This window comes from Filobasidium floriforme, assembly GCF_021052385.1.
Source record: "Filobasidium floriforme strain CBS 6241 chromosome Unknown HD553scaffold_2, whole genome shotgun sequence".
Classification (NCBI taxonomy): Eukaryota; Fungi; Basidiomycota; class Tremellomycetes; order Filobasidiales; family Filobasidiaceae; genus Filobasidium; species Filobasidium floriforme.
The window spans coordinates 991,140-1,010,859 of record NW_025763623.1 but is presented as its reverse complement, the minus strand read 5'-3'; the positions used below and the strand labels follow the sequence as shown (position 1 = coordinate 1,010,859).

Sequence of the window (19,720 nt, the reverse complement as noted above, 5' to 3'; positions counted from 1 at the left end):
ACGAGAATGCCAGGTGTCGCAAATCTGATCAGGTATCAGATGTTGCTAGAATCTTCTCGACGGCTAGCCTCGTCCGCGGCCAGTTGCGTAGCAGTCTTTGTTTTATGGAATCTCCAAGGCTTGATCTTGCGAGCGAACAGCTCGTCTAGCTCGGCCGGCGTGCGCCTGGCAGTCTCGGGGAGAACGAACCAGCCCCCTACAGCGCTGAACGCACCGATCCCGCTGGGAAGTAAGCAGTCGCGTCAATCTCAAAACCTGGCGGATATGTGTCACGGACAAATCGGCAGATTGGCTTACAAAAAGAAGAAACCGGTCTTCAAGTTCCAGTTCCACTCGGTCTCGTCGAGCATGTATGGGATCATGATGCCCCAGATGGTACCAAAGATCGTCGAAACAGCATAAGCCCAGCCGGATGTGTATTCTCGGAGACTTTGGGTAGAGGTTTCGGCCAAGTAACCATAAGCGGCAGTAGCGGCGGTCTGCAATCCGAGGGCTACGAGAAAAGTGCGTTTACGGGACATGGCGATCAGTCTGCGATCTTCGGCGGGATAGGGACGTCGGGGATTATTCGCACTTACTCCACAAGCACGAGAAGAATACGAGCAGCGAGTTCACAACTGAGCTCTTCTTCAAAAGGCCCAACACCCCGACCAGTAGACAGGCGATCCACATCAAGTCCATCCCGACGAGACAGACCATGCGCCGACCGATTTTATCAGCAAAAAGGATAATGGGCAGGATGGATCCGAGCGTGACGCAATTGTTGATAATGACGACCAGGAAGGGGTCCTCTACTCCAGCAGCCGCATAGAAAATGGACCCGTACGACAAGAAAAGGCCTAGACCCAACAATTGAAAGGCGAGGGTCGTCCAGGTGGATATCACTAGACGAATCAAGTTGGTTCCGAGGAAGATGTTCCACCAATGCTCCTTGCGAACTTCGGCGTTCTTGGCTTTCTCGTATTCGGCACCACGGCGCAAGATGTCATACTGTTTCTCAGCCGAGTATCCTTCAATGCCGCCGTTGAGTTTCTGGAGAATCGCGATACCGCGATCCCTCTTATCTTTCTGAGCGCACCAGACTGTAGTTGATCCGTAGATCCAGTTAGAACAAACTCGTTTCGGTCAGCGAGATATACGCTGGACTCACCAGGTGATTCAGGCGCGAATAAAAAGACTGCGCCGATAATCGCGATGGTGGCCCACTGTACTCGAAGATCGCAAGAGACCGCGTCAATAGACGTCCAACAGTGAGGGCGACACCGAAGACTCCTGTGGGCTGCTCACCTGGGTGTAAACGGGTAGCTTCCACTCCCTCTCCCTGTTCGAGTTTTTCAGCACCTGGAAAACGATTGGAGGGAAAAAGTTTCCGAGTTGGAACCTAAGGATAATGTATAGATCAGTATGATGTAAGAGCGGCACGGTCTAGACCGGTGTCGAAACGAAGACACGCACCAAAAGTTGTAGAGTGAGATTAAAGACCCTCTGATCTTGGTAGGCGCCAATTCGCACACGTAAAGAGGGACGACGGTTTCTGCGCAGCACCTCGGGGCGAGGTCAGAAGGATATGCTAAGTGCAGCGAGCGGAAGACATACGGATCGCTCCCACGGAGGCACCAGTGAAGATCTTTGAAGCTGCCCAGGTTCGGTCGTTGTCGGTGGTAGAAGATTGCAAGGTGATGGCCACCACAGCGGTGAGCCATATCAACAACAAGGAATATTTACGTCCGAACCAGGACGAAATACTGTAGGGTAATTCGGGTATCAGCCCTTACCAAGTGTGGCCACGGGATGTCACTCGTCACTTACAAGGGGAATCCGACCTGACCCAAGACCTGCCCAGTGGTGGAGAGCGGCGACCATCTGGCAAACTGCTCCGCAGAAATGCTTCTCTCGCCGTCGACCAGCTTCTCGCCAACCGAGTGATTGAACCCCGCATTGGCGTTTATGTTATTCGTCATCCCGATCTGTCGGGACAAGGCGGATCGATCAGATTCGGTCGACAAAACGAGTCGCGCAATGATGTACCTCGTAGCCCTCGGCGGCAGCCGTAAAGGTAACCGCCAGACACAAGAGGCTGGTCTTCTTGAAGGTCTTTAGTGTTTGAAAAAGAGTCAAGTCCTCGTAGCCGGTAAGTTCTTGGCCACGCATATCTTGCTCAGCTTCGGCACTGGCATCCTCGACGTAGTGGACCGAAGGCTTTTCACTTTCGAGCATCTCGACTTCCTGTTTATTGTCCATATTGTACGAAGCGTCGCCAGGGTCGACCTTGTTGATAGTAGCCGTGTTCATCGTTGTCGGACCAGGAGAGATAGATGATTCTTGGCCGGTGTGGATGTTCAAGTCTGAGTTGTTCTTTGTCAAGAATAAAAGAACCACCATGGATGACATCTGCTCGCTTTATATCAATTCCCGAGATCGTCTACCCCGTGGGCGATCTTCGCCTGCCAAGGAAGCGACTACGACCTCCCCGGAGGGACCCCTCATGGTGGATAGTTTTCGGCAGATACTCGTAGATGCGGATAAGCGACTTCGGTCTAATCACGACGTTAGGGATCGACGGTTCCGATCTTTCGAATCGCCTCACCTCGCGCAGCGCGCGGGCTCTACCCGACCCCCAACGGGATGGAATGGGTGCGCGTTTGCTGCCCCGCGATCTCGATAACCTTTTGATCACGAGGCCAACAGCCGATGTGGTAGCGGTAGAAAGAGGGGCCGACGAAATCCACATCCTTGCTGATCGCTTGCATTCGTAGCATCGGTGTGTGATCCGTGTGGAAGGGAGGCCAGCGCGATCACCTGCAGAGCCTGGCATCGGGCCGTTGTTCTAGCTGTTTTGCATACAGTCAGAGTATACTGTACGCGTGTTTCGAAACTCGCGCATCATTCCACCGAGTTCACAGCTCGCCTGCGCGTCTGAAAGATCTTCTGCGATAGGCAGCAGGTCAGCAATTCAGCAGCATCTTTCCAGCAATCACCGGATGTACGGTTACAACGGGCTTCGGGCCCGTCCCGCTGGGGAGGACACTGGTCGGAATCATCCGTGGGGGACCGGCGCAAAGATGGCTCTTCCATCGAGCGTTCAGATATCCTCGATCAACCGAGGCTGTCCGAATCGATGATAGAAGTTGGAAGGAACATGCGAAAGTAGCTTCAGCAAAGGTTGGGTCGATTCGCAAGGATTCAACCCGTTTAGATCAATCCATCACAAGTCCCGAAAACATGCTCATCGATCCCATTCGCATCTTGTCCGTTCGGTGTGAACATGGCAACGCTTTCGGAGTCAGCATAGATCGACCTAGGTTGTCATGGTCATTCTGCGGAGACGTACCCGAATGGAAGCAAGTCGCATATGAGATCGAGATTCAGCGGCCTCTCCCTCGGGGCACCCACCGCTATCATATAGACTCGGCAGAATCGGTCCTCTGCCCTTGGCCGCAAGGAGAGCCTAGTTTGGCTAGCGGGGAAGCCGTCGACGTGCAAGTGAGAGCGTTCGGGAAGGACGGGTCGGTTACTCCTTGGTCAACCAATCTCGAGATCGAGACCAGCTTACTTCAGCGGTCCGACTGGTCCTCCGTCGAGATGATCTCTTGTCCAGCGCAGGACCCCTTCATGCCCAAACGCCCTTTCCGCGTACGCAGGTCTTTTCAGCTAGACAACATTGCTATCCAGCGAGGAAGGCTGTACATCACCGCCTGGGGCATGTACGAGGCCAAGATCAATGGACAACGAGTGGGCGATCAGATATATTCGCCGGGATGGACCAGTTATAAGCATCGGCTCAACTATCAAGTCTACGACGTGACCTCCATGCTTCGAGTCGGTTCGAACGAGATCTCAGCCTATGTCGGGGAAGGCTGGTTCACAGGGAGACTCGCCTGGGCGGGGAGGCGAAACATCTTTGGCGATCGAAATGGCCTGATGGCCAAGCTTGTCATCGATCAGCAGGCCAAGGCTCAAGTCGTGATTGCGACCGATGCAGACTGGCACTGGTCGTATGGTCCGCTCGTAACGTCCGAGATTTACGATGGCGAAGTCTACGACGGCACGTATTCAGCGAAGTCGCAAGATGCTTGGAAAAAGGTCGAGTTGCTCGAATTTCCGAGCAGCACCGCACTGGTGCCCGACCAGGTTCCCATCCGCGCGACTCAAACGTTGGATTCGGTCGCCGTCATGACGACACCTTCAGGCAAGACGGTCGTTGATTTCGGGCAAAACCTTGTTGGGCGCATCCAGATCCAGCCTGATCTTGCCCTTGCAAGGGACGATGTTGCGCAGGACCGGCGTTTGACGCTATCCCACGTCGAGGTTCTAGACGAGAGGGGAGAGATTGGACAAGGACCTCTGCGAAGTGCCCAGTGTGTCGATACGATCATCGTTGGACATGGACCCTCAGTCGCAAGCTGGTCGCCCACGTTCAGTTTTCATGGATTTCGGTTCGTCCAAGTCGATGGATGGCGAGACATCGTCGGAAGGGACCTTACGAACAAGGATCTGAAAGCCGTGGTCATCCACTCGGATATGAAGAGGGTCGGTCGTTTCGAGTGTTCGGACGATCGCTTGCAACGATTGCACGAGAACGTCGTCTGGAGCATGAGGGGCAACTTTCTCTCGATCCCGACCGACTGTCCCCAACGAGATGAGCGACTCGGATGGACCGGTGACATGGCCGTCTTTGGACCGACGGCGTGTTTCTTGTACAACACCACGTCCTTACTCTCTAGCTGGCTCGAGGACGTCGCTTTGGAACAGGACGCCGACTCAAGAAAACGGCCCCCGATGGTAGTCCCTAACGTACTCGAGCAACACTCTTGCCCTCATCCGATCGAGAGTTGTGCAATCTGGGGCGATGTCGTGATCATGTCACCCAACGACGTGTTTCGTGCTTCTGGAGATCGACAGGTCCTCGAGAAGCAGTTCCAGAGCATGAAGGGTTGGCTGGAGCAGGGAGTTCGACGTGGCAAGGACGGTCTTTGGCACGCCGATACTCACCAGTTCGGGGATTGGTTGGACCCCAAGGCTCCTCCTGAAGCACCGGATCAGGGACAGACGGATGCGCACCTTGTCGCCAACGCTTATCTAATCGGATCTACGAAGATTTTCTACGAGACCTGCGACCTTTTGGGTCGTGATGATTTGAAGGTCAAATATCAACAGGACTTCCACGCCATGCACGCCGCGTTCAGGTCCGCCTATTTAAGCGCAGATGCTCGGCTGTCCTCCCATTCCCAGGCCGCATACGCGTTGGCTCTTCACTTTGGCATCTTGGAAGGTGAAGAAGAACGACGATCGGCAGTTCAGCATCTGCAAGAGCTCGTCACCGCCGAGGCTTATCGCGTCAGTACCGGGTTCGCAGCCACTCCGATCATCCTCGAAACGCTTGCTGCGGCGGGCCGGACCGATCTGGCCTACCGTATGCTGCTCCAGCCCGAAAACCCCGGTTGGTTGTACATGGTCGGGAAGGGAGCCACGACGATGTGGGAACGATGGGATAGTCTCCTCCCGGACGATTCCTTGAACCCAGGTGGTATGACGAGCTTCAACCATTACGCTCTGGGGTCCGTAGCTGCGTTTTTGCATCACGTCGTCGGAGGCATCTCACCCCTCGCGCCCGGCTGGCGTAGGATCCTCGTGCGACCTCAACCTGGAGGAGGTTTGCGCCATGCCAAAGCGTCGGTGGAGAGTCCCTATGGACGGGTCGCTTGTGCGTGGGAGATCCAGGACGACCATAACGAGTTGGTGGTCAATATCGAAATCCCACCCAATACCGAGGCGGACGTCATCTTGCCCAATCGAGCCGGGTTCTCGCTGGGTAGCGGGAGGTACACCTATCGAGTGGACCTCAAAGACTTCGCAAAGACGCAGCAGGAATAAGGTAGATCGTTTGAGAGAAGGCATCCGCGATTGTCACGATTACGATATTCAACACCCTAAGAGATTTTACCATGATTCTGAGTTATGCCGTCCAGGAGCATATCTTGACCAAGAATGCTGCATGCCCTGAGATTCCTTCATCTCGTCGTTCCAATTCACCCGCTGTCAGACAAATGACGCTTACCTGTCGAACATGCTTGTAGGTGGAGGGCCGGATCGCTCTACCTGCTAGCTACCTGGCTACCGATCGACTTGTTGCAAATTGCACGTTTCAGTGATCAGTGAGCGTTGAAGGAAGGATCGGTTCGAATCACTGTCACGTGATTTACCGACGGACCGACGGGACAAAGCACACCTATCCCTGGCGCGCGTGAGAGATTGACAATCGCTCGGGTTCACAATTTTTCTCTGCTTTACTAAGCTAAGAAACGCGCCCACGCATCGTTCGCGCGAACACGAAGCGAATGATTCAATCCCCATCAAACAGTAAACAAAGTCTCCCCGCGAACACGAGATGACCCGCGAACAAACAAACATAACAAAGGTAAAAAACAAAAAGAAAACAAACCTACATTCGCACAACAAAAGACCAACTCTGCCAGACAATAGACATTACACCATGCATGCTTGAAACATCCCACGACAAAAGAACTCTGCCATCGTTTCAGCCAACTGTACTCCATCTTCGACACCTAGAGGTCTCGCTGTTCCCGGCCCATATCTCATATATAAGACGCAAACTTTGATATACTACACCATGCGCACCGCTCCCTCTCGTATGTTCTGCCTTTCTCCTCCTTCTCACCTTCCGCATCTACTACTCGTAATTACAACCTAATCCAGCAAATCCATTTACTTCTACCATGTCCGTCCCCGCCAACTCCTCCAACCCTGTCACCCCCGACCAAAGTGCTCGCATTACGCTGGCACCCACCCCCACCTCTTCCTCCCTCCGCGATCTCCTCAATGAAGAAGATAAAGAGGTCACCAAGTTGGCAGGCAAACCAACTGATATCATAGCCGCCGTCATCGCATCTGCGACGGGAACCGATCAGGATGCACCTGATGATCTCTCATCCGTCGGGTGTAACTGTTTCGCCTCTCCATGCCTTTGTCCGCAAGAGGAATTTCCACAACTTGTCCCCGCGAACGGTCCGAAATTCTGGCGCGACAAGTTCGCGGGTGGGCGAATCGACTTGAATCTCTCGCGTACACCCTCGCCCCGCCTCGTTCCAAACGAGCCCCCTCTTCCCCAGGCAGGCCCATCTGCCCCTCCACCGTCTCCACCTCATCCTCCCTCTCCTCGCACGACGCTCAATCACCACATGCTTATTAATGAGCTGGACAAAAAGCACCACGACGAGAGGATGAAGGACCTCGACGAGAGTCACCTCATGTTTATTAATGAGTTGGACAAAAAGCACTCCCACGAGAGGATGAAGCGCAACGACGAGAGGATGAAGAACTACCGGCAGCAGGCTGCTGAAGACAAGGCCCAGTTTGAGGAGGATCTTTTGCTCCGCGATGCCGCTGACTGGTCCTGGACTGGCCTTGACCTATTGCCTGACGACGACGACGACGACGATAACAGTGGCCTTGGCGGCAAGAGGATCCCCGCCCTGACCGCTCGTGATAAGGGCAAAGAGCGGGAGAGGGGTGCTACTCCCGTAGTCACATCCAGCGCGGCGCGGCCACCTCCCGTTGCGGCTACAACTATCCCCTCCCGTCTTTTTGCTGGGCTCAAACCTCCCGTCGGATGGGAGTCCGGTACGCGAGACCTTCCTCAACCTCCCCAATCTGCCCGCGAACAGCTCGCTGCTGCCTCTTCGGCTCTCGCTGCCGCTCTAGACGCACCGGCCAACTCTGCCATTCCTGTAAGTCACATTGCTCGACATGGCTGTCTAGAGATCACGCTCAACTTGAGGACTTCTCTCTCCCCTCGTATCTGAAGCCTATCGACCTCACACGCAGTCTTGCAGATTACCAAACGGTCATTACTGCCTTAGCGGCTGATACTATGGGTACGTGTTCTGAACGATGAGGCAGCATCCTGTTCTAATCTCATAATCTCATCTCCTTCTTCCTCCTCGCGATACAGATGCGGGACTTACGCCAGCTGCCGCCGTGCTGATGTACTCCGAACAGGAGGAACGACGACGCCGAGAGGCCATCGCAGCCCCTGCCCCGACCCCGATTCCATCACTTCCCATGGGTCTTCCCTCCCTCCTCAAAGTATCTCAACCTCCCGTCCTCCAGGCCGCCATGGGTCAGCGTGATCCAGCTGCCCCACTTGCCCAACTAGCCAACAATCGGGCCTCGGTGGCTGAAGTACCGCTCGTTCCGAGCTCTTTCCGCTTCGAGGATCCACTGAGTCACGCATTGAAGACTAGGGTAGGCGAGCTCAAGAACCCATAGCGTTGTTAACTTTCGTTTAAACTTTTCTCTTCTCTTTTACAAATTCTAGGCTCAGTCCATCATGGAGGCGAGCGCAAAGCCTCGTGATTGGGATCCGGAGGAACACTACCCGCCTCTGCAACCCGGCCGCTCCCAATCTAATCACTACGTTGACCCGCCGGCCACGATGCTTACGGCCTTTCCCACCGCGAAGTTCTACTCCCGCTTCCGGCCTGGATACTGGTTACACGATGCAGCAATTGAGTCGTATCTGTACTTGGTCGAATGCCGCGCGAACACCCCCGCGAACAACGCTCCCAATCATTCCGGTAGCTCCGCGAAGGTGATCGTCGGCCCGACCGTGATCGGACAGATCCTCACATCCAAATACCAGCAGGGAGCGCGTTATCTCGGTGCCGTAGATGGGAGTCCCACCCAACTTCCGTACTTCGAGCAGGTGAGCAAATACTTTTACTACGCCGTCAATTGAAACTTTCAAACTTACAACATACTTGTTCGCCATCCCTTCTTAGAATGGCATCGACCTGTTCGAAGCTAACCTCTTTGTCATGCCCTGGAACGTCAACCGGGAACATTGGTTTGCGGTTGCAATCGACATTCCCGAGAAGGCTATATATATCGTTGACTCTGCACGGTATCAAGATGCCACCCGCACGGATGTTTTCTCGGTATGTCTTCCCTCCAGACGCCCCGTCCTTTCGTTGCTCACCTTACACCTTACCCCTCGTGAACAGTATGTCTTGTGCTGGCTTGCGGAGACTCATCATGCCCTTCGCGGTACCGCTTTGGATACTTCAGCATGGACGTATCACTACCCGGTGAGTTTGTCCCCTCGTTCCTCCGTTGGCGGTTGATAGGTATTCATACGAACACCACCCGACATACAGAACGTCGCGCAGCAAGAGAACGGGAGTGATTGCGGCGTATTCACCTGCCTGTTCATCGAAGCTATCTGTCGGACCAAGTCTGTTCAACAGGGTGCAGAAAGTCTTTTCCACAGCAACATCGATGACGCCCGAATGCTCATGACGCTCGAGCTGGCCCAGCGACGTCTCCTTAGCCGACGAGGGTAGGTTGTACATTAGATTCATTGCGTTTGGTATTCGGGTGGCTTGTAAGGTCGTTCTCAATCTGTTTATATATTTCAATGCTTGCTCCTTCCTTCACTCTTACTATTCCTTTTGCCCTCGACTCAGTGAGGACCGACGTCTGCTTCATTAAGTTCTGCACCAACTACACCAACACCTGTTGTCATACCGCCTATAAATACACGATGTGACCGCCAATACATATCGTCCCCCTTGCAAATGTACTGCAACTCCCTGTCAATCAGTTGGTTTGTGTTCGCGCATCAGTTGGTTTGTGTTCGCGGGAGACTCTCTTCACACCGCGAACATCTGCATCCGCATTTTCGGCTGTACCCGACGTTATCGTTGTATCGCTACCTTCACTTTCTTCCTTTACATAAAGTCGCTGTTACAGACGCACTTACACTCTCATGCGAATCCCAATGCCATCCAGACACTGGTCCACTCTGTCCACTGTGTCATGCCTCCCGATCGTCCACCAAGAACACCAACGAAGGTCAAGCGAGGGAAGCCATCAATTATACCAAACAGTAGTCTACCTTCAGCTTTCGTCCCTCCTAGATCACCTTCAACACCATCTCCCCTCCGGGTGACAACTCGCTATCCAACAGGGCGTGCAAGTCTTTTCAATACTACCAGTCGTGAGGGTGTGATTCTTTCTTTTCCCGGCTGGCGGCCAAACGGGAGCAGGCCCAGAGGAGTGCAGGCCTCTCACAAAGAAACGAACACTATCCTCACGAACCACTTTGAAGGATTCAATGACATCGCAACTGAACAAGAGGACGTGTTCGGCCCTGTTCGTCATTTTGATCATCTTAACGAGCTCAACACTGCACTGAGCCAGGCTTTGACCCGTGGCAACAAATCGTCAGTCCCGTAGGGCACCGTCTCCCATTCACATCACCTCATTCGCGGTCTGTTCCCCCCAGGTCTTACCTCGTCGAACGCAATCGCGAACAGGTCTACCTTGATCAAATCCTCATTGTCCTTGTCATTCACTACTACCGCCACAGATACAGTCCCCCACCGACTCCGCCCCTCCCATGGGGAGATGGACAACAAGGCTGCTCATCTCTTCTGCTCGTCGATATTTACGGTCAGTCTCTTCACTCACTCTCCACGGGACGTGTATTTACACCGTGCGAAATAGAATGTTCGCATGTTTGGCTTCCGAATTCATGGAGAGAAACTCCAACCGGGATTGCTGCGCACATCATCAGCCGAGGATACATTCCGTCTAGGCTGCAATTCCCGACTGTAGCCTTCAGCTCAAAATGCCTAGAATTCTACACGATACATTTCCGTCACGCCCAGCATTCGCGACAGTCATTCGTACGCTCTATCTGTACATACAATCAAGTACGTCTCTGGAGGTGTATGTCTCAAAGCTTGGATGATACATAACTTGCTAACGTGCTCGGACGCCCCGCTTCCCAGATAGCCTACAGCGAAGGCCTTCGCGTAAAATTCAGTGCTGCTGTTGACCTATACATCGACATCGTGACCGCTATGGAGAATGAAGTAGGGCCATTCCCACCCCACAAAGCGTATAATACTGATATCACTCTCACTCCAGGCAGATTCCTTACAGAATCGGGGAACCACAGTGTTCGATACGGACTTCCGGCGCGCAAACCCCGACCGCGAACAGGTCCTGTCACGACCTCCTCCACCTACAACTCAGGATGAACCATTGACGACTCGCTCCGCACCAATGACCGGGGTACTAGCACCATCAGATTGTCCATCGGTAGAAGCACCTGCGAGGGGCCCCCCACTTCGCCAGTGGGACTGCCCGCTGTGTTTTGGTAGCGAGTCAGCTCCCCCGGATGATACGTATGAAGTCTGTGTCGCTCTGGACGGCAACAACAGTTTGAAGAGACATGATCACCATCCATCGGCTCGGCAGTACCAAATTCATCGATCGTCGTTCCGCCTGGGCACCACCTTTGTTGATTCGTTCAGTCATCAAACCATCACACATCAGAAACAGGCCTCTCAGCCACGACCGCGAACAGCTCCAACCCCTGCTCAGGATGTTCCCGACACTCGCCCTTGTGCATCACATTGGAATGCAGCCTTGGAGAAGCCAGCCGCAACCAAGATCTTCGACGCAATGGGATGGTTCCCGCTGGTCTGCCGACATGGCGTCGTTCTCGCATACACTGATATGATAAAGGAGCGAGAGAACTCCAAGTTTCCGCTCGCGCTTCTGCGATGGATGGCAGATCGCTATCCCGGACGGATCGCTGTTGGATATGATATCGGTTGCACGTTTAGCAAAACATTTGCACATGCGCCCCTGCTTAAGCATCTCCAGGAGCCTCATCCACGGCTGTCTTTTCGTCAGTAAGAAGATGTCTTCAAGGAGAGACCTCCCAACTGAATGTCCCTCCCTTGCCCAATCCAGACATCGGCGCATGGCATGGATATGCCCATTCATACGAATGCCAGCTGCAGTACCATCCGCGAATAACCGCCGCAGTGGGGTTGGAAGACTTTGAGACGTGTGAACGTCTCTTCTCTTTCACTAATCGGATGGCTGGATTATCCCGGCATGCTACAGCGTATCACCGACATCAAATGCTGGAGATGATGTTGAAACACTGGAACGCTGACAAGCTGGCGAACGCAGGTGCGTCCCCTCGATTGCACCCTCAAAATCAGGCGCTGACGTGTTCGCGGCCTCATGAATGCAGCCAGGTTCCTCGTAGCAAACCTCCGATCAGCTAGAGCTATGCAGCGGGAGGCTCTGGAGACGATCCGGAGCCTCACTCGCAGCCATGGCAAGCCTCACTGGGATCTGGCATTCTTCCGAACGATGATCGATAGTGAGCGAGTCTCCCGAGAAAACGGTCACTCTGTTGCTACACTGCACATGCGTAGGGCGCGAACGGAACAAGCTCGCTTCTATCGCTTGGCCTCATCGTACCGGTCAGCTTTGAACGACAGCAAACAAAAGCGAATCGCTTTCGATCAAGTAAACAACGAACTGTTATAGCGACGCGCGTGTACGCCGGACTCGAGTCGTACCAACTCCGGCGGAGTTGTTCAAGGAGCATATCGTATTGTATCACTTTGTATCATCATTGTAGTATATAGTCCTTCATCTGTTATTACATCTATATACCCTAGTCCTACGTTCTACATTACTCCCGGATATGTCCTCGCAGGTATACATCGAGCCGGTCTTCCCTGGAGCCTTCTCGACGCCTAACAGAATAACAGATCATCCGAGTTCCCCGAGTAATGACTTGAACGTAGCAACTGGAGAACCGTTGATGCTGAGCAGCATAGGTTCTCCCTCTCGGCCGGAGGCTCATATTACAGTCACCGGCACCTTCTACCCGAATGGTACTCCGACGGAGACGGTCTTGATGATCGACTCAGGAGCGACCAGTTTGTTTATAGACACCGAATTCGTCGAGCAACACGGATTCGACCTCATTCCTTTAGAACGACCCCGACCACTCCTGGTCATTGATGGGAGAGAGATCTCTTCCGGTGCAGTTACACACCGGGTACAAGCTAGACTACGTATCGGTAGACATACCGAAACGGCGTACTTCTACGTATGTAGCCTCGGAACTTTCACAACGGTGCTCGGCCTACCATGGTTGAAGGAGCACAACCCCCGAATTGACTGGGAAATGAGCGCAGTAGCGTTCGAAGATAAGTGCGTCCAGAACGGATGTACACCAGCAAAAGAAATAGTATACTCCCCCGTGGATTACGAAACGGAGGAGAAGGAGTTACGTTCGACGGACCGAATCAAAGGAGGGGTCACCGAAGAACTAGTAGTGGCCTACCTCAAGGCCAATGATGAAGAAGAAGAGAGGGTGAGGCGTCCCGACTTATGGGATTGGGACGACAAGCCAGCGGAGAGTTTCCCGGGAGACCTGGACCCTCCCGAGTATATGGAGACGTTACGGAAGGTGGTACCGGAGAAGTACCACGCTTTCCTCGGAGCGTTCTCCAAGACCAAGGCCGACGAGTTGCCGGCACACAGAGACTTCGATCACTCGATCGACGTAGAGGAAGGGAAAGTACCCCCCTTCGGAAAACTCTACAACCACTCCGAAAAGGAGAGCGCCGAATTGAAGCGCTGGATCAAGGAGAACCTTGATAAAGGTTTTATTAGGGCTTCGACGTCACCCGCCGCAAGTCCCGTATTGTTTGTCCCGAAGAAGGGAGGAGAGCTCAGGCTCTGTATTGACTACCGGCGTTTGAACGCCATTACCACAAAGGATCGGACCCCGTTACCACTGATTTCCGAGACGCTCGATAAGTTAACGACAGCAAAGGTCTATACCAAGTTGGACCTCCGAGGAGCGTACAACTTGTTACGAGTAAAGGAAGGGGACGAATGGAAGACAGCTTTCCGTACTAGATACGGACTGTTCGAGTGTCTGGTGATGCCGTTCGGGTTGACGAACGCTCCGGCGACGTTCCAAAGGTGGATGAACCATGTGTTCAGGGACCTTCTGGACGAGTCCGTCGTAGTGTACCTGGACGACATCCTCGTGTTCTCTCCCGACGAGACTACGCACGAGAGACACGTGAAGGAGGTGCTGCGAAGGCTACAAGAAAATGGGCTGTACGCCAAAGCAGAGAAGTGCGAGTTCCACACAACAGACACGGAGTTCCTTGGATACGACGTGTCTCCGGGAGGGGTGAAGATGAACCCCTCCAAGGTGTCGTCCATAGAACAATGGGCGGCGCCTCGAAACCTGAAGGGACTACAGTCGTTTCTAGGTTTCGCCAACTACTATCGGAGGTTCATCACGAACTACTCCCAGAAGATACAGGGGATGACGAAGCTCCTGAAGAAAGGAGTGCGGTTTCAATGGAACGAATCCGCAGAGACTGCGTTCGTAACGCTGAAAAAAGCGTTCACGCAGGCGCCTATACTGGCGCATTTCCAGGAAGATGCAGAGGTAACGTTGGAAACGGATGCCTCGGCCGGAGCGATTGGAGCAGTGATGTCGCAGAGAGGTTCGGACGGAAAACTCCGACCAGTAGCGTTCATGTCAAAGTCGTTGACTCCCGCAGAGCGGAACTACGACGTTCACGACAGGGAGATGCTGGCCATCGTCTACGCCTGCAAGATATGGCGACACTACCTGGAGGGACCTCACCCTATTCGGATCTTTACCGATCACAAGAACCTCGAGTACTTCCGAACGGAGAAGTTACTGTCGAGGCGACAAGCAAGATGGTCTCAGCTGTTGAACAGTCTGAGCTACACCCTGGAGTACAAGCCGGGGGTGATGAACGGTAAGGCCGACGCCTTGAGTCGGAAGGAGGAGCTCCTGGAAGAGAGCGAACCAAGACAGACCGAGACGATGCTACGGCCCATGAATCTCTCGGCTACAGCGCGGGAGATCCCTCCGCATCTACAGATCGACGGTACCCTGCCAATTCCCGGCGAGGACCTCCGGAGAGACCTGTTGCAAGGTTACGAGGCGGACGAAGTAGTCAAGGCCATCTTGGAGAAGATGGAGAGGGAGCCCAACGAGCAGGGTCCCTACAAGAAGGATGGCGAGGGGTTCCTAATCTACAAGGGACTCCTGTACGTCCCCGATGTGGAGTCGGTAAGGGTCCGACTGATGAAGTACGTTCACGACGGCAAGCTCGCGGGGCACTACGGGCGAGACAAAACGGAGGACCTTCTCTCGAGAGACTTTTATTGGCCCCGAATGAGAGACTGGGTAGGCAACTACGTGGCCTCGTGCTTGACGTGCCAGAAGAACCGCCGTCCCCGACAAAAGCCAATCGGAGAATTGGCCCCCCTACCTGCGGCGAGGAAGCCGTGGTCGTCTATCACTTGGGACCACATCACGGACCTCCCCGAGTCATTGGGCCAGGATGCAATCCTGGTAATCGTCGACCGCTTCAGTAAGCGGGCACACTTCATCCCGTGTCGAAAGGATAACAACGCCTCGTACCTGGCGAAGTTATTCTTCTCCCACTACGTCAAGTTGCACGGGTTCCCTGATCAGATCGTCTCGGACAGAGGGACATTGTTCATGTCTAGCTTCTGGCGGGATGTATGTGCTTTTGCGGGTGTCGAGAGGAGATTCTCGACGGCATACCACCCGGAGACTGACGGACAAACGGAGAGGAGCAACTCGACGTTGGAACAGTACCTGCGGAGTTACGTGAACTTCCAGCAGGATGATTGGGCGGAGTTGTTGCCTCTGGCGGAGTTCGCCTACAACAACTCCAAGCATTCCGCCATAGGGATGTCGCCTTTCATGGCCTCCGAGGGGACTGACCACAAGTTCACCATCCGGATGGCCGAAGTACCCAATGAAAGCGCGGATGAGTTCAGGGAGCGACTCTCGAACATCCACGAGTCGGTACTCCGGGCGTTGGAGCAAGCAAGGGTGGATATGGCGAAATACGCCAACAGAAAGAGGCGACCCGTTCCCGACGAGGGAATGGAGGTCGGAGATCAAGTGATGTTGTCTACGGACCACATCAAGACGGTTCGTCCAAACAAGAAGTTGGACTACAAGACCCTCGGACCTTTCAAGATCACCGAGGTCGTGGGAGATGCGAAGATGGCGCGGAGATTGGAGCTTCCCGAGCAACTGCGGCGAGTACACCCTGTGTTCCATGTCTCAATGCTGATTCCGTACAAGCGGAACGAGCTGCCCTCGCGGGAACAGGTCCCGCCTCCTCCTCCAGAGGTGGTGGATAACGGTGACACCCAGTGGGTAGTATCTGAGATCGTAGATTCGCGGAGCAGGAAGCGGGGACGTCAGACGCGTACCCAATATCTGGTGCGGTGGGAAGGTTACGAGGATGAGTATAACGAGTGGGTACACCCGGAGGACTTCCACCATGACGACCAAGCGGTGCTGGATTATCATCGACGATACCCAAACAAGCCGAAACCTGCTTTCGAGGAGTACGGCGATGCCTAGGGCGTTCGGAGTTCGCCCTTAACGGGGGGATCCTGTTATAGCGACGCGCGTGTACGCCGGACTCGAGTCGTACCAACTCCGGCGGAGTTGTTCAAGGAGCATATCGTATTGTATCACTTTGTATCATCATTGTAGTATATAGTCCTTCATCTGTTATTACATCTATATACCCTAGTCCTACGTTCTACATTACTCCCGGATATGTCCTCGCAGGTATACATCGAGCCGGTCTTCCCTGGAGCCTTCTCGACGCCTAACACGAACCGACGACCGATCCTGTGATCCACTTTATGCATCTTGCGCACCGGGCCAATGCAGACGATGCTCTGGTGAACGCCCGCAAGGATCTGTTGATCTGTATGAACCAACACAACTTACAGTCACGGTATCCGAGGGACGCAGACATCTTCATCTGGCTAGACAGTCAGGAGGGCAAGATAGCGGCAGACAACGCCGTGTGGGAGGCTTATGAAGACGCTCTCGACCACCTGGAACTGGCTTGTATGTCGCGGATGCAAGAGTTAGATCGCTGTTCGCGCCCGGGAACGTCGTACAAGCTCCGAGCTAAAATCCAAGCAGGCCTCAATGCCAGAAGCGCTGGTCTTGAAACATCTCTCAAGAAGTATCAGACGGCACGTTTGGCTCTGCCGATCGCACAGCGACCGCCCCTTATCGATCAAAGCCGTTGGACGGAGAATCAAGAAGCAGTCTCTGAGTCTTTTGCCTGCCTTAGAGACCAACGGCACTTTGGAGCGGAACTCTGGACTCAACCACATATAAGAGAGGGGGTGCGTGCCACCCGTCATTACGACTGTGCGATGAAAGAGCTCGCCAGGATGAGGACGGAGGCGGCACGTTTACAATACTGGCTGGTGGATCAACGTAACCTGTTGTGCACGATAGTAAACACATCAAACATCCCCCCCACAGCCATCTGGGATTCTTTGAAACACCCTGTAGCGCATACAAAACCGAGGCAACTTTTGCCCGCTATGGCCGTGTGCTGCATCATGGAGCGACTGAAAACGTTCGATCTTCTTGCCGCCGGCCTCAATCGTGACTTCCATCCCTTTAGAGAAGATGAAAGTCATGTGCCCTTGCAAGACGTACCTCCCCCTGTACAACTTCACGAGAGGTTCAGGCTATCTTGGTGCCGTTGGACAACCCAGGATGCTGGAACGTCAACGATAGACACCGATTTCGACTGTGACGAGGACAGTATACCGGCAGGAGCGGATGAAGTCGACCCCATTGAATTGGCGACTATGCCTGGCATGAGCGAGGAATCGTACGCTGTGTTTTAGGCTGCCAGCGCGGCTGCAAGGAGTGCAAGACATTGTATCGAATCTGTCACACACGTGTTGTCTACCTTATGACTAGCTACGACCAAAATCTACTTCCAGCGTGATCCCGCGAATGAATAGCGGTTACCCGCGAACAGTCACCGCGCGTACATAATTCGCTAATGCCGTGCGGTCCTGAGTAATAGAAATAACACAGCTGTGGTCAGTCCGACAATATTATCCCAGGGGTTAACCTGGCTGGACGCACTTCCTCATTCAGTTGACCTCGTCCATCATGCCTTTGTGGATGCATCGGCAATACCCTTGCGCCCAGTTGGCTTCGCGCGTGAAAATGTCCCATGTGATCGGGTGATCGACCAGGGGTACGAAATCATTGGCCTGCTGAGCGGTGTAGCCTGACCGCCCCACCCTGGCGCGAATGATCTTCTCTCGGTAAATCATGGAGACAACCATGGGCCACGCGAGGGGAGTGTGCTCTCGACACACTTTGAGTTCGGTCATTGCCGCCCAAAGTGCCTCCGCGAACCAATAGATATCACGCAGACTTTCACTCCCTGGGTGAGCAAACTCGAGTTCTTGTGGACGGTTTCGCCTGACCCACTCCCGGGCGTCTCTCAAGGCCAGTAAAACGATTTCCTGGAGTGAAACAACCACGATCAGCATCGTAAAACTGGGTGATACGCATTCGCGGTATCATGTAACATGTTCGCGGACTGGTCACCTACGTAAACACGGTGTTGCGTGAATGGTTCATCGCATTCACGGGCCAAGGGCCACTTGAAGGGAGCCTGCTCGGAGTGGAACAACTCAAGGGTGAGGTTTTCGAATGTGTAACCCGGAGGGAACCACCCGAACGGCATGCTGGGGTTCCAGTCCAGCCTCATCTGCTCGTACGTGTTTTCCTTCCACGTAAGGCAGGGTCGGTTGTGCGTCCTGTTCGCGTTGAACTTTGGTGCGTCAGGCGGGCCGACTGTAATCCATCGACCTGGATTATTCAACATAAAGGACATGATGTACGCGATTTGAAGTCGTGATCGAGTGATAAAGTGTGTATGTCAGGATGTGATAGGTGAACTCTGCCGGGCCATGTTCGAGAGAACGGTTTTCGCCTGAACAATCTCCTATATAGCCGCACCACAGCCTGCTTAAAGGGATGGTCGACACTGGACTCCGTGACGAAGGAAGGTTAGCAAAGGACTTTCATACAAGAGGGTAAAGGGACCCCTAGAAAGGAGATCGTTTACCGACGATTCCCCTCCTTTGGCAAGCGCGCGTGGACAGAAGGAGCTCCAAAGGGTGCAGGTCGTCCTTGTACCTGAAGGGGGACAGTCCCGAGGGAGGCCTGTCAGTGTCTTCAGTTCCGCGGTAAGGAGTTCCCATGACGTACTGATCACGTTCCAGGCTGTACCCACCTTCGAGTTACGAAGCGCTCTGTACACGCTACGAAAGATTCACAGGTGAAACCGAATCCCCTAACCCAGTTGTCGACCCCGCTTTTATGACGCTGTAAGCGTCAAACCACCGCTCGCACGAAGCCAAGTTATTGTTACGCTTCTGGACGAACCTCACTCCGGATGTAAACATCCGTCGTGAGGTCCCTCCATCAGCTCCACAATAACTTGGCTTCGTGCTCGCCGTTGACTGAATGTTATTATGAAACGCGCGCTTGAGAACGGGCAACGATGGAGGTGTGAGGTTGTATATGAGCCGTCCAGCTGAGGATGCTCATGAAGGACAGTACCCCACGCCGTGGCATGGTTCATCATGGCGGTTCTCCTTCACATACGTCGATACATGTAAGTATCCCTGACGATTGGGAATCGAGGCAATGTTCGCGAGTTTGGTCAGATGTAAAAAAGGCAAAAAGGTGTGTTCGCGCGGTCAGGCGAACCCATTCCCGGGTCACAAAACAGTCGCAAAATCATTGATCGAAGCCAGATTCGCAACCACTCTACTATTCATGTGGACGACGACTGCTGTGTTGCTCTCTTGCACAACAACCAACATGTCGAGGGAATTGTCGACGAGAATGATGTCGACAGTTCGACTGCCAGCGCTGACGCGAGTAGAGGCGTCATGATGCTTTTGTAATGCACACAGGCCGACA

The 19,720-nt window shown here is 53.8% G+C and overlaps 4 protein-coding genes across 4 annotated transcripts; 2 read left to right on the top strand and 2 right to left on the bottom strand.

Annotated features, from left to right (window-relative positions):
- Positions 1-35: 35 nt before the first annotated feature.
- On the bottom strand, positions 36-2,292 carry HD553DRAFT_339021 (putative hexose transporter; the record flags this gene model as incomplete). Its single annotated transcript, XM_046182397.1, has 9 exons — positions 36-222; positions 298-493; positions 579-1,082; positions 1,151-1,205; positions 1,288-1,381; positions 1,456-1,534; positions 1,597-1,745; positions 1,810-1,967; positions 2,029-2,292. The coding sequence occupies 9 exons, from the start codon at positions 2,290-2,292 to the stop codon at positions 36-38; spliced, it is 1,686 nt and encodes a 561-aa protein (XP_046039737.1).
- A 930-nt stretch (positions 2,293-3,222) lies between these two features.
- On the top strand, positions 3,223-5,874 carry HD553DRAFT_291872 (bacterial alpha-L-rhamnosidase-domain-containing protein; the record flags this gene model as incomplete). Its single annotated transcript, XM_046178388.1, has 1 exon — positions 3,223-5,874. One exon carries the CDS (start codon positions 3,223-3,225, stop codon positions 5,872-5,874), a length of 2,652 nt encoding a protein of 883 aa, XP_046039736.1.
- A 10,902-nt stretch (positions 5,875-16,776) lies between these two features.
- On the top strand, positions 16,777-17,202 carry HD553DRAFT_256583 (uncharacterized protein; the record flags this gene model as incomplete). The annotated part of the gene is made up of 1 exon (XM_046177356.1): positions 16,777-17,202. A coding segment is annotated over one exon (426 nt), but the record flags the coding sequence as incomplete, so codon positions are not given.
- Positions 17,203-17,868: 666 nt separating this feature from the next.
- On the bottom strand, positions 17,869-18,623 carry HD553DRAFT_339017 (uncharacterized protein; the record flags this gene model as incomplete). The annotated part of the gene is made up of 2 exons (XM_046182396.1): positions 17,869-18,249; positions 18,339-18,623. The coding sequence occupies 2 exons, from the start codon at positions 18,621-18,623 to the stop codon at positions 17,869-17,871; spliced, it is 666 nt and encodes a 221-aa protein (XP_046039734.1).
- Between the last annotated feature and the right edge of the window lie 1,097 nt (positions 18,624-19,720).